The following is a 14,871-nucleotide window of genomic DNA, read 5'->3' as shown; positions in this document are numbered from 1 at the left end:
AACTCTGACAAAAACAGTCTTTTCAGTTTTGCAGTAATGTTTGCTTTATTAGAGAACATATAATCCAACAATAAGAAATGCACATTTTCAATTGCTTTTGAAATGACCTCACATTATAATCATGGTGAAATGAAACTAATGCATATAGACTTGGGAGATTTCCCCAAATTCAGGGGTTAAGGATGTCCGTTAATATGCTCCTTCATAGATGTAAACGTTTAACTAGTCAAGGGGGTGAGAAGTACTGCCAGGACTCTCAATGTAGTTCTTAGTAAACCAGTCTTCCAATTGGTGAAAGTCTTCAAGCATCCATTGCCAGACCCCTTCGTCCAATGGAGGTAAATCCTCACAATCCTCTGGGTTTTGGGTGTCAACTGCCATGGCAACTGGAGCTCCAGCTGCTGCAAGGTCAGCCTGGGCTTCAACTGGTGCTGATTCACCAGAGTCTCCAGCAGTAACAAGGGCATTACCATCAAGCACGTCTTCTTGCAGACAACACATGGCACCATCATAGGTCCAATTGCCATCCAGAGAAGACTCCTGGCTGCAGTTCAGTTTGGGAGTGGAATCCACATCCAACGTGGCTGTGGTCATGGGCTCTCCCTGGTCACAAGCAACAACAGCTATGGAACCAGGAAAATTGGTTGACCCAGAATCAGCTTCAGAGCTTCCATTTGTCTCTGGCAGTGCTTCTGGAACCTTCTTCTTTTTGCACTTAGCCCGGTTGTTCTTGAACCAGACCTGAAAGACAAAGGAAAGATCAGAGGAATGCCCATTTTCCCCTAACTGGACCACAAGGTAAAACAATTGAATGTAAGGTTTTTCTATCGCAATACTTCATGAGGCCTCAACAGAGAAGCCTGATATTCAAGATCCCTAGCAGATTGTAATATGATAGACTATGTAAGACCAAAGACTGGAGAGAGTGTGTTTGTGTCTCTTACCTTTTAGTACAAGTTCTTATATCTAAACCTCTGGGACCCTGGAGGGGAAAATTTTTCATCCCTAAAGTATCCAGTTGATGGAGAAAGTGAGGCACAGCATTGGATGCATGAATGAATATCCACCACCCAAACTGTCCACACAGCCCCATGCTTTTAAGAAGCACAAAATTCAGGTACCTGATCTGAAAGTGGATATTTTTGCTACGGGACTGAGGGTAAAGAGAGAGACAAACCTTGATCTCCTTCTCAGTCACACCAACCAAAGATGCCAGCTCCACACACTGTTTCTGGTCTGGGTACTGGCACTCAGCAAAATGTTCTTGCAGCATGGACTTTTGTTTTTCGGAGTACGGAGTGCGTTCCTTTCGCCGCTTTCTTGGAGCCACAGGGCCAGTTTGTTTACCGCCATATTTATCTGACATTGCCATAGGTTCTATGGGAACATGGAAACCAGATCTCGATGAGGGTCTTGAAGGTCTCTGATGACTTGGATGCCCTGAGGGTCTTCTTGGAGTTGGTAAACCTGGATCCATTACAGGACCTGGTTGCATCTGGATACTTGATTCTCTTGATGACCCTTGGGACTCTTGCCAATTTAGGTTCTGTTCAGGGACTGAAGGACTTGATTGCATTGGAGTTCTTGAGGTCACAAGGGGACTCTGGCCCATTTGAAAAGCTAAGTTCCATGCAGGCTCTTGAGGCAATTGGGAACTGGTGTCCATCGGGGTATATGAAGACATTTGGAATTTGGGATGAAAGGAGGGACCTTTGACCATATCTGTGTTCTGAACTGACTGGAGCATGTTCCTGTACTAGAGAACATGGAAAAAGGACATACATCAGAAAACCTCCAGAGAGCACCCATCAACCCATTATGCATACCCAGCATTTACTTTGCTCTTCTTATAGAGCAGAAATCACTCAGACCTTCTGACCAACTAACTGCCTGGTTCCAAAACTGATTAGTATTCTCAATACTTCAATAAACTTGCAACTAGCTCCTGTGTTCATATCACATTGTCAGCCCAGGGAGGAGGGCAATTGGATGTCCTGCCCAAAGGTTTAAAAGTCACAGATCCTCCTCATTTCTGCTGGTGCTCTCTCCAAACAAGGAGTGAAGGGGAATTTGGAATTTGCAGCAGCTCAATGATCACATCCCACCCTCATCTCCTACACGAGAGCATTATGATCTAATTACCACATATATCATTGGGCTCTCACTCGTCACACAGATCCACCTCATATAGAATCTCTACTCCAAGACATTGCTTTAATTGCCACCCACGACCCTCCCATATGCTCCTCCTTTCATCCACTCACATCCAGCAGACATTCCCACTTATGACCACACTCAGTCTGCAGTCACATCTTATGGAAACTTGACCAGGTGGAAGACACCTTTCTTGAAGCAAGTTTTGTCTGTATGACCTTGACCTTGACCTATAACTCCATCTGAAGACAAGGCTGAACTTGAACTCAGAGATCCACCTGCCTGTTACCAAACCCAATCCAGTGCCTGAATTAAAGGTATGAAATACCACAATGGTGACATTCTTTTGGGTCTCCTGTCATTTGGGTTCCATACACAAGAAATCTTTCCTTCCCTCTTCTGTGACCATCTGGAGAAATGGGTCTCTTCTCATACAGCTGCCCAAGGGACCTGTTCATGTCTGCTGAGTTCAGTCACATGGTAATTCCCTCTTCTTTCAATGTTTCTTCCTTCCTTCCTTCCTTCCCTTGTAAATGCACATGTCTTCCTGGATCTCATTCTACAGACAATCCAGGCCTTATTATCACAAAGACCAACAGCCAATGTCTCCTGAGAACTGGAATTGTGGTTGTCTCTTCTTGTTGAATAAACGTCTACTCAGCCATAAGCCTCTCTAGGTGTCACACTTTTGAGCCAAAATATCACAACCTTGGCCTATCTTGGCCAGCCCAGACCCACACTTTGGTCCCAAGGTCACTGGAGTCCTTGTTGTGAATTTATCCTAGTCCTGCATGCACATTTAACAAGAAATAAATCAGAGAAATCAAACGATACATATCTCCTATAGTCAAGTCTTCCATCTACTGAATTAGGCTTCATATACAACACATTGCTCAGGATAGTGCCTAGAATGGAGAACAGAGCACCTGGGGGTCTCCTTAATGCTTATTCACAGACTGCTCCAATCCCTGCACCTAAGAGATTCCCAGCGTTCACATGGAAAGAGCTCCTAATTTACTTAATATCTTCTGCCTCTCTACAAGGCATATGTTAGACTTTACCAACCAAACACCCATACAAGACACAAAATAGGGTTGGGGGTTTAGCTCAGCGGTAGAGCACTTGCCTAGCAAGCGCAAGGCCCTGGGTTCGGTCCCCAGCTCTGAAAAAAAGAAAAAAAAAGAAAAAAAAAAGACACAAAATATTATCAAAGGTCTTCCTCCACTAACTCCCAGAATTCCCCACCAGGATGCCCCCTTCATCCAGCAACCTTAAGCATTTCATGCAGCCCACCAACTGGACAGGAATCCTGTGGGCTCTTGCTGCTTGCCCAAACCTCTGTTTGACTTCTCTTATGTAAATTCAACAATATATAACTTGCACTTATATATCTCTTTGGTTCCTCATACCTTACAGACATTCAAATCCGTTATATTCACCCAACTTTGATGACACACTGGCTTCATAATAACCGCCTAGAGCTCTATTTTGGTGGGTTTAATTCTGCTTGTTGTATTGTCTCTTGTTTGGGTTTTGATTCACAGCCTCCGTATTAGACCAGGCTGATCTAGACTTACTGAACAACAAAGGGCTCAGGCCTCGGCCTTGGTAACTACACAAAAGCACAGTAGATGGGACAGCAACATTGGGTCTTACTAGCCCTCTTGGTCTGTGTTCCAGGAGCACTGCCCACTTCTTTCCAAGTGTTAATACCTATGGAGAAACAAGTATGCTGCCCCTGCCTTCCCTCAGGACTAGTGCCCAACTCTGGCAATTTGGTGGACCTCAACCTCCAAACACAAACACCAGCTGCAGAATGCCCCACAAAGCTCTTCAACTTCTAGCTCCCTCTCTCTTCCATGAGGGTAACCACCCGCAAAATATACATCATTTACAAAATATATTCAGGAAACACACTCACCTGAAAAACAGTAGGTCGCTGTACCTTGTTTCGATTCTTCACTGTGTTTTACCAGTTCTTCCAGAACCAGGCCTTAAATATCTTCTCCAGGCACGATAGTCAAAGCTCCGCCCACTCTTTGGCTCCTCCCACTCCCCGGATCTTCAAATTCATTGGATAAACACACCATTTGCTGTCAACGAGATTTCAGCCCCACCCTAGAGAGTCCTTGTCTTTGATTGAATCACAATTCTTTTGTTTTATTTTTGATTCAGGGTCTGTCGTTGCACAAAGCCCTTTTCTTCACAAGCTTCTAAGTGATCTAGTTCTACCCACAAAAACAATTCCTGGGATTTTAGGAAAAATCTTCCTGCAATACATTTCATGATCCTAGATGGGTGTCTACCTAAATTCAAAGGACTCAGGAGACAGAGAATGGTGCATCTCTGTCAGTTCCAAGCTGTCTTTCTCTACATACCACTTTACAGGATAGATAGAACTACACAGAAAATATCCTCAAAATGAAAATATGCATCTAAAGATATGAATATATATGCAATCAAGTCTCCTCCCCAAGCTCTTATCAACATCTATACCCATATTTCAAATTTATTCTTTCATAAAAAATTTTAAAAGGTAAATTAAACTCCACTGTGAATAGCATTCACCACACCAAATAATGGAGTCTACACAAACCAAAAACTGTCCCTCTGACCACATGTCCTACCTGAGTGTTAGATTGTTATTCCCAGACTAGAACAACATCTAAATAACCCAATAAAACTCAGAGTTCAGCTAGGTACCTTGTATCTCTTATCTCACCAAGACTTCTAACTTGAAGGGCAGTTGGATTTTGTCAAAGCTTTTTTAGCAACTAATGAGAGGATCCTGTGATATTTTTCTCTCATTTGTTCATATGGTGAATTACAGGGATGGATGTTCTTGTATTGAAGCAACCTTTCAACCCTGGGTTGAAAACTTCTTGATCATGGTTGATGATTTCTTTGATGTCTTCTGTGATTTGGTGTCTGAGTATTTTGTTGAGTACTTCTGCATCTGTGTTCATAAGAGAAATGGATTTGAAACTCTCTTTGTTGAATCTGTGTGTGTCTTGCGAAGTAAGGTGACAGAGCCCTCACAGAATGAATTTGGCACTGTTCCCTCTCCTTCTTTTGTATGCAATAGTCTTGGAAGCATTGTATCAGCTGTTCTTTGGCAACCTGGTAGAAATCTGTGCGAAAACCATCTTGCCCTGAGATTTTGTTTCATTTGGGTGACTTTAAAGGTCTGCTTCATTTCCCAAGGGTATATAGGACTGGTCAGATAGATTACATGTTCTCGACTTATCATTAATAAGTGACATCTGTTTACAAAATCGTCCATTGTTTTAGATTTTGACAGGTTGTGGAGCATAGGCTTTTGAAGCAAGGTCTAATGATTCTCAGAATTTCTTCAGTGTCCATTACATTCCCTCATGTTTCATTTATGATTTTCTTGATCTGTGTATTGTCTACCATGGCCAAGCATTTGCTTATCTTGTCTGTTTTCTGAAAGAACCTGTTTTTCTTGATTCCTTGCATTATTCTCTTTGTTTCTAGTTGATTGATTAGGAACAGTCCTGAGTTTGATTATATCCTGCCAATTACTTCTTTTTGGTGTCCCTCTTTTCTTACTAGTGCTTTCACATATACTTTTAAATTGTTAGTATGAGAACTCTTTAATTTCTGAAGGAAGGCATTTAGTGCTATGAACTTTTCTCCTAGCCGGCTTTGCTGTTTCCCATAAGTTTGAGGATGTTGTGAGCTCATTTTATTTGAATTTTAAAAGGCTTCAATTTCTTTACTTCTTGCCTGACCAAACCACCATTGATTAGACAGTTTTTCAGTTTACATGAGTATGTAGGTTTTCTTTTGCTTCTGTTGTTCAAGCCAAGCTTTAATCCAAGGAAATCTGATATGAAACAAAGGGTTATTTCTTGAATCTGTTCCCACTTGCTTTGTGACCAAGTATGTGGTCAATTTTAGAGAGTTTCATGAAGTGCTTATAAGATACATTCTTATGCATTTGCAATGTTCTATAGAAGTGTTAGGACTATTTGATTCATAACCTCTATTAGTTTCATAACTTCTGTTTAGTTTCTGTCTGGATAATCTATCTGTTGATGAGATTGGGGTGTTGAAGTCTTCTACTATCACTACTTAGGTTTTGATATATTATTTGATCTTCAGTAATTTTTCACATAGAAATGTGGGTACACCTGTTAAAGGAATCAGAGAAAAGGCTGGAAGAGCTTGAAGGGGCTCAAGACCTCATATGAACAAAAATGTCAACCAACCAGAGCTTCCAGGGACTAAGCCACTATCCAAAGACTATACATGGACTCACCCTGTACTCTAACCTCATAGGTAGCAATGTATAGCCTAGTAAGAGCACCAGTGGAAGGGGAAGCCCTTGGTCCTGCCAAGACTGAATACCCAGTTAACGTGATTGTTGGGGGGAGGGTGGTAATGGGCAGAGGATGGGCAGGGAGATTCCATATAGAAGGGGAGGGGGAGGGGTTAGGAGGATGTTGGCCCAGAAACGGGGAAGGGGAATAACAATCGAAATGTAAATAAGAAATAAGCTAATAAAAATTAAAAAAAGAAAGAAATGTGGGTACACATGCTTTTGAAAATAGATGTCTAGATTTTAAATGTTATTTTGTTGGATTGTTTCTTAAGGTGTATGAGGTATCTTTCTACATCTCTTTTGATTACTTATGATTAAAACTCTCTTTTTTGATATTAGTATGATATATGCACCGTTTTTGGTTCCTTTGCTTGGAAAAACTGTCCTAATTCCTTTAATTTGACATAAAGTCTATCTTTGTTGCTGAGGATCTAAAGAAGATTCCTATTGGTATGGAATGTCTACTTCGAGTACTGGCTGAAATTGAATCTTCACCCAGGATCATCTCAGCAGCTCCAATTTCATTCCCTCATATCCAGCAAATACTCTCCATGTCCCGCCGTCTGGCACCACTAAGTATGGCCAGGTTGAAGACACCAAACGTTTAGTTGGTGGTGGTGTGGTTTGGTTTCTTTTTCCTTTGTTTGTTTCTTTGCTTGTTTGGTTTTTGAGAAAAGGTTTCATAATATAACCTCCCTGGCTGTCCTTTAACTCAATTGATAGACAAGGCTGACAGGGAACTCAAAAAAGATCTACCTGCCTCTAATTACCCTGAGCTGGAGAAAACGTGTGGACTACCACACCAGTCTTTGAGCACATCATTCTTAACTCAGCAGATATATTCAAATCATGGTTTGTTTACATTCTGGGAAATTATCACAGCCTTAGCCACATCACTTGGGCTCTCTTGTACTTTGGGACTCCAGTACAGTGGAAATTTGGCCTTCCCTAATCAGTAAACATATCAAGAAATAAGGGTCTTCTCATTTTGTTGTGCAGGGGTTTCCTGCCCGCTGGTAGCACCTCCTAATTGTTTCCTTCCTTCTAAGCAATTTATGGAACCACCAACTCACCAGGAAACCAGCAGGCTGCTGCAGCTTGCCCAATCTTCTGTCTGATTGACCTCTACTCCCAGGACCTGCACTTACATCTCTCTACAAACTTCAAACTTAGTTTTCCTCCAAATCTTTCTATCCACCCACTACACAGAACCTCAGATCCATTATGCTCACCCACACTTTGGTGCCACTCAGGATTCAACCTTACCTCATGTAGGCATAGGCTTGTAGATTTAATTATTCCTGTTTATTATCTTTTGTTTGGGTTTTGAGACATGGTTTTTCTATTATTCTAGCCTGTTCTAGAGGTGACCTTGGATCGGCCTGCTGAGTCCTAATTACAGGTGTGGGTCCACACAATGTTCAAGATTTAATCACTGTTCCAGAACAATTACAGGGTGATGATGGGTTTGTGTGGAGATTGAATTTTAAGCAAAACTTGGTCTGTGTCTCTTTGAAGCTTCTTCATAGAAGACATTGGGGCTGCATCCTTAAGTCACTTTCTCAGGAAATAGATTTCTATTCAGTCTCCTCCCATGGGTGCTACCATTATTCCTCATACTAGGCACCTCCCTTGCCTTAGAAGACAACATGCTGCTCAGTCTACAACGACTTTGTTTGCCCCTTATTCAAGCACCTTCTCCATCCTGGGCCATCCACACTATCTAAAGGACCTTTTAGTCTCTTTATACACACTGTGGTATCTACACAGATACTCCAAGACTCCTGCATAGATGGCTCATGGTTTTGATGTGCTGGTGCCTAGGTCTCTGCTCCCAGATTGTCCCTAGGCTAAATGGAAATAATAAGAAAATGTTGATGTCCTTCTGTGAAAGAATGAACTGTTTATAATCAATACCTAGGAATCTCAGCTTGCATCTCAGATGTTTAGCCACTCTCAATGCAGGAAAAGGGAATCTCCAGCTGGTCCTTTACTTATTCTCATCAACTGTTTTAGGAATAAACCTTAGTTTACTAGATCGAACCCTGGGAAACTTTCTTCACATTTAGAGAGGATTAAAATTCGACACAAAAGCAGCTGTAAATTCTACAAATAAAGACCAGGTGAGATTTTTGTCAGAGTATTGTTCTACATTCCTGTGAGATCCTGGGAACAAATCTCAGTATCATCTGGTATATCAAAAAAGGAAATAGATTGAAAATTGTTATGCCATGTCTTATTTTGTGTATGATTTTGGTCTTTATCTCATCAGGGTCCACATGCGAATGTAAGAAAAGAGCATGTAGCCAGATTCTGCTGCACCCAGAACTGAACTGGTCCCATAGCTCTCTGTACCCAAATTCGATGGGGAAGAGAGCTGGACTCCCAGAAGGCAGAACAATCCTGACAGCTCAGAGGAGACAACTACTTCTTCTCACATTCCTGATCCCAGAGGAACCTGCCTAGTGACCTCTGTGCCCTCTACAAAAAGGAACTTAGGAGCAGTCAGGGGCAGGACCCTTCAGGTTGCTGCCTATGCCCAGAACAGAAAGGAGCTATGACACACATGACAACAAAGGAAAGACCAACTCTTCTACTACAAGCAACCTATCTGGACACAAACCTTGGAGCAGATCTCTGTATGAAGATCCAGCTGAAAGAAAACAGATCTATAGGAGTGCTGACACACAGGCTTACAGGAGGGTCAAGCCACTGTCAGAGACAGCAAAACAAGCTCACACCCGAGACAACATTATGGCGAGAGGCAAACACAGGAAACTAAACAGAAAGCAAGACTGCTTGGCATCTTCGGAGCCCAGTTCTACCACCAATGCAAATAGTGGATATCCATACACACCTGAAAAGCAAGATTTGGATTTAATTAAAATCACATCACATAATGATAGAGAACTTATTCTCAAAAATTGTTTAGGGATGAAACTTAGGTTACTAGATTAAACCCTGTGAAACTTTCTTCACATCTACAGGGGATTAAAATTAATAACAAAAGCAGTTGTAAATTCTACAAAAAAGGACCAGGTGAGGATTTTTTTCAGAGCATTGTTCTAATTTTGTTTGACATCCTGGGAACAACCTTCATTATTGTATGATAAATAAAAATAGGAAATAGATTGAAAATTGTTATGCCAAGTCTTATTTTGTGTATTATTTTGGTCCTTATCTTATCAGGGTTCACATGTGTATGTTAGAAAATAACATGTAGCAGATTTCTGCCTGGGCCCAGAACCGACCTGGTCCCACAGCTCTCTGTACCCAAATCCCATGGGGGAGACAGCTGGGCTCTCAAAAATGTAGACAATCCTTAGAGCTGAGAGGTGACCACCACTTCTGCTCCTATTCCTAGCCTAAGAGTAACCTGCCTAGTCCCCTCTGAATACAGGAACACAGAAGCAGTCAGCATCAGGATCCTTCTGGTTTCTATTTCTGTCCAGAACTAAAAGCCAGTTGTCAGGAGTGATAACACACCTGAGAACAAAGGAAAGACCAACTCTTCTGCTCCAAGTCATCCACCTGGAGGCTTCAGGACACAAAAATCAAGGAGCATCTCTCTGTTTCCAGATCCAGCTTGAAATAAAACAGGTCTACAGAGTGCTGACACACAGGTTTACAAAAGGATCAAGCCACTGTCAGAGACAGCAAAACAAACTAACACCATAGACAACCTGATGGCAAGAGACAAGCACAGTAACCTAAGCAACAGAAAACAAGACTAATTGGCATCATCAGAGCCCAGTTTTGCCACCAAAGCAAACACACCTGAAAAGCAAGATTTGGATTTAATTAAAATCACATCACATAATGATAATAGAGGACTTTAAGAAGGACAGAAGGGCATCTCTTCCTTTAGGTTAGGGATGTTTTCTTCTATTAATTTGTTGAAGATATTTACTGGCCCTTTATATTGGGAGTCTTCACTCTCATCTATACCTATTGTCCTTAGGTTTATTATTCTCATTGTGTCCTAGATTTCCTGAATGCTTTGGGCGAGGAGCTCTTTGCAGTTTATATTATCATTGACAGTTATTTTGATGTTATCTATGGTATCTTCTGCTCCTGAGATTCTCTCATCTATCTTGTATTCTGTGATACAAGATATAGATGCTTGCATCTATGACTCTTGATCTTTTTCCTAGGTTTTCTATCTCCAGGCTTGTCTCCCTTTGTGCTTTCTTTGTTTCTATTTCCATTTTTAAACCCTAGATTATTTTGTTCAATTCCTTCACATGTTTGGTTGTGTTTTCCTGTAATTCTTTAAGGGATTTTGTGTTTCATCTTTAAGGGTTTCTACTTGTTTGCCTGTGTTGTCCTATATTTCTTTAAGAGAGTTATTTATGTCCATCTGAAAGTCCTCTATCATCATCATGAGATGTGATTTTTTAAATCCAAATCTTGCTTTTCTGGTGTGTTTGGGTATCCAGTATTTGCTTTGGTGAGAGATTTGGATTCTGCTGATGCCAAGTAATCTGGTTTTCTGTTGCTTAGGTTCCTGTGCTTGCCTCTTGCCATCAGGTTGTCTCTAGTGTTACCTTGTCTTGCTGTCTCTGACAGTGGCTTGACCCTCCTGTAAGCCTGTGTCAGCACTCCTGTTGTCTATCAGCTGGATATGGGAACAGAGAGCTGTTACTGGGTTTGTGCGACCTGAAGCCTCCCAGTGGGTTGCTATGCACAGAAGAGTTGGTCTTACCTCTGCTCTCAGGTTTTAGGTGCTCCTGGAGACTGGCTTTCAGCTCACAGCATATGCAGAATCCCGGAAGGTCTCTGCCCCTGAGTGTTCCTTGGTCCCTGTGCCCAGAAAGCACAGAGGGCACTTAGACAGGTTCCTCTTGGGTCAGGAATGTGGGCAGTAGTAGTTGTCTTCCCTGAGGCCTCAGGATTTTCTGCCCTTCTGAGGGTCCAGCTCTCTCCCCCATGGGATTTGGGTGCAGGGAGCTGTGGGACTGGTTCAGTTCAGTTCCTGGCACAGGCAGAAACCATGTCCTTATTTATTTAAGGAAGTTATTTATGTCCTTCTTAATGTCCTCTACCATCACCATGAGATGTGACTTTAAATCATGATCTTGCTTTTCCGGTGTGTTGAGGTATCCTGGACTTGCTGTGGTGTGGGAACTGGCCTCTGAAAATCCCAAGTTGCCTTAGTTTCTGTTGCTTAGGTTCTGGCACTTGCCTCTTGCCATCTGGATATCTCTGGTCTTACTGTCTCTGACAGTGGCTTGACCCTCCTGTAAATCTGTGTGTCAGCTGTCTTGGAAGAATAGCTTTCTCCTCGTGGGATCTGGGTATAGAGAAATATGGCACAGGATCAGCTCCAGGCACAGAGGGAATCCAGGGTCTCATCCCAGTATGCTTCCTGAATCTCATGTCCTGAGGGATCCAGGCAGGTTCCTCGGCTCTCAGGTATGTCAGCACTCCTGGGAGACCAACTCTCTCCCAGTGGAATTCAGGCACAGAGAGCTGTGGCACTGGGTCAGCTCTAGGGACCCATGTCTGGTTTTTGCAGGGTCCTTTTGTTGCAATATGACACTTTACCCATACACATCTCCCAAGTCCCAGACATTAAATGATAGTTCTACATATTTAGAGTGTGCATGTCCTTTTCAAACAGGATACCACTCCACCTATAAGTCACTTTTACCTACACTGGCCTTGAACTTTTGATACTTGACAGGGCAGAGTGCTCAAAGCTAATATCTCTGCACTGGCAATACAGAGACAGGAAGATGAGGATCCTGCTCAAGGTCATCTTTGGCTACATGGTGGCCTGTTGGGACATATGAGACTCTAAGTAAACCACAAATGCTAACATCATTACAGTGCACCTAAGGAGGAACTGAGGCAGCAGGATCCACAGGAACTAAAAGTCAATCTGGGTTATGTCCTGAGTTCCATTCCATTTGAGTTATAGATGAGACAATGTGAACACTAAAGCCACCATAGAAATACTATTCTTCCTAACCAAAGTAGAAAGAACCAAATATCAGAATATAAAATGGAAGTGTGCCTCAGACATCTGAACATATCAGGGAATAAAAATCAATTTCTACCTTTTGTTGTATGTGGAATATGTTCCCTTGGCATGGTTCTGTGAGTCTATTATTAAGAGTGACATTTTAATGGATGTTTTTGTTGTTGTTGTTTCTGCTGCTGCTGTTGTTGTTGTTAGGGCTGTTTATCTGTTGGTTTTAATTTCCTTTATCTCTTTCCATCAATTGTGATTTTAAATGCTATGTTTGTGTTTTGTGTTTGACACTTACAGCCATCTCTAGGGTTTCACAATTCCCTAGGGGTCCATTTTATGAAAGAGCACTCGAGACCTGCCTGCCTGGAAGTTGTTCATGTACAAGACGGGACAGGAACAGAGACACAGAGAGAGACATGGACTCACCAGGGGGTACCGGTTCAAGTGCATGGATGGCAAGGAAAAATGATGATTCCAGCCAGTCTGACCAGAGTTGCTGAGAAGTCCTCCTTGGTTTTGTCTGAGTAGCTCAGTCTGGTCCAGCACAGAACTTGTGAAATAAACTTTCCCAGAGTTGTTCATTGTGGATTGGGGAGCATAGGGTCCAATGGTGCTCTTCCTGCCACAGAGAGGAATAAGACACCCCTCTCTTTTCAGATTGGGGTGAGTGCAGATATCTGTCCTACAAGAGTTTAGAGTTGCTCAGAGGACCATGAAGGTACTAATAAGATTGTGTTTTACAACAGTAGAATGCTGTAGGGACATGCGGCTGAATTCAGCAGAAATTCCAGCAGGAATACTATGCCAGGAGCCTTGTGGACTTGTGTTCAAAATGATGGCAGACATTTTGTTGGAGGAACCATCCATGTCAGTAACCCAGGTTTCTATGTGCCTCATGCTTTGAGCTTTGGCACAGTCTAGAGAAAAAGAACACAGGAGATGACATCTTACCAATGTCAAAGTGAAAGGGACAGGAAAGCTTCCCAGAAGCCATCTCAAAGGACATGCAAGGATGCTTACCTGGGCAAGTACAAGCAATGTGTGAATACTCATAAAAATGGAAGCAACGTTGCAGATATGTCCAGCTGGGTGCAGACTCCAGGTAGAGGCCTGAAGCTGGCATAAGGCAGGGCCACAGCAGCTCAGCAGGTTGCTGCCCGATCATAAGGGTTTCTAGTTTGACCCTGGTCCCACACAGTGTGGAACTTGGTGCTGAGTCTGAACCCTGTTTACAAGGCAAATGGTGGACTAAAACACAGAAGTATAGGGGTTGGGGATTTAGCTCAGTGGTAGAGCGCTTGCCTAGGAAGCGCAAGGCCCTGGGTTCGGTCCCCAGCTCCGGAAAAAAAAAAAAAAACACAGAAGTATAGAGAGGCAGGAGGTGAGGAACTAGAGAACAGAATTGGTGGGGAGAAAGGGCAAAGCTGCCTCTGGAGTCACTCCACAGTTGTGTTTTACATAAGTTTTGCTCTGAGTTGGTTCTGAAGACTCCAGCAAGGTAACCTGTGGTGGCTTTTGAAGGGGCATAAGGCTGGGTCGGGGGTTGTAAAAGGTTGGTAGAAGGCTGCCCCCTAGAGGACTCACAGAGACACTTTCAGGCCTCATTCTCAAACTGGAAACCTATTTGGGGTCAGGTGGGACAGACTGGGTAGGGAGACTTCTCTAGAGAGAGAATTCTACCTCATGAAGAAAACCATGTTCCCTGCAAGAAACAGAGAGCAAAAAGCAGCCACTTCCTATAGAACAATTTCTGATGAGGAGGCTGGAGAAGAGGTCACAGGGCTACTGTTCCATATACAACTTTGGAGCACTTTTGTACCTTAGCTCTCTCCTCTGAGCAAAACCCAGTGAAAAGCTAGCCCTTCCTGCCTGGGATTTTATCTGGACAGATCTGTGCTGCTGTGGACATCTCTTTCTGTCCCCAGGAGCAGAGGGGCCTATGAACGCACTGACTCCTGGACAGCTGGATCCCCTGAAAGGCTGTCTGATTCTCAGCCAAGCCAACCACCAACACACGGCTCACAAGCCATGGAAATGAGGTTAGTCCTCTTCCAGAGTTAAAAGCAGAAAGAAACAGGAGAGAGGCTCTTAGTAACTTGGATACACAGAGGGCATACAGGGCTGGCCCTGCAGAGCCATAGCACCTCACTGGTTTGCCAATGACTCTCTGCTTCCTTTGGACATACGCCCACCCTCCTCTCTCCCTGCTTTAATCAGCATCTCTGCTGTCCAATTCTGGCTCAGCAGGCATGAGGTGGTCTTTCAGGGGTTTCTATTGAATTGGTCTTTCTGAAGTGACATATCAAGTTCCTAAATGTGCCACAAGTGGGCACTTGCTTCATTTGTCACAAAGGACAAGAGGGAATATGGATAAAAAGAATGAGGACTTGTG

At 42.9% G+C, this 14,871-nt stretch overlaps 1 protein-coding gene across 1 annotated transcript; it reads right to left on the bottom strand.

The window, feature by feature from the left end:
- Positions 1–222: 222 nt before the first annotated feature.
- Positions 223–1,720, bottom strand: LOC116893470 (homeobox protein ceh-37-like). The gene is made up of 3 exons (XM_032895228.1): positions 1,504–1,720; positions 1,178–1,377; positions 223–741 (listed from the first exon to the last, which is right to left on the bottom strand). Exons 1-3 carry the CDS (start codon positions 1,718–1,720, stop codon positions 223–225), a joined length of 936 nt encoding a protein of 311 aa, XP_032751119.1.
- Positions 1,721–14,871: the final 13,151 nt, after the last annotated feature.

Source organism: Rattus rattus, chromosome 2 (genome assembly GCF_011064425.1).
Source record: "Rattus rattus isolate New Zealand chromosome 2, Rrattus_CSIRO_v1, whole genome shotgun sequence".
NCBI lineage: Eukaryota > Metazoa > Chordata > Mammalia > Rodentia > Muridae > Rattus > Rattus rattus.
Note: the sequence above shows the minus strand (reverse complement) of the source record. Positions and strands in the feature narration are given on the sequence as shown.

Coding starts and splice junctions, on each gene's coding strand:
- LOC116893470 (XM_032895228.1), bottom strand. CDS start 1,720: ATGGTCAAAGGTCCCTCCTTTCATCCCAAATTCCAAATGTCTTCATAT. Junction 1,378..1,503: donor AGGGTCATCAAGAGAATCAA/GTATCCAGATGC, acceptor ATGTTCCCATAG/AACCTATGGCAATGTCAGAT. Junction 742..1,177: donor TGACTGAGAAGGAGATCAAG/GTTTGTCTCTCT, acceptor TTTGTCTTTCAG/GTCTGGTTCAAGAACAACCG.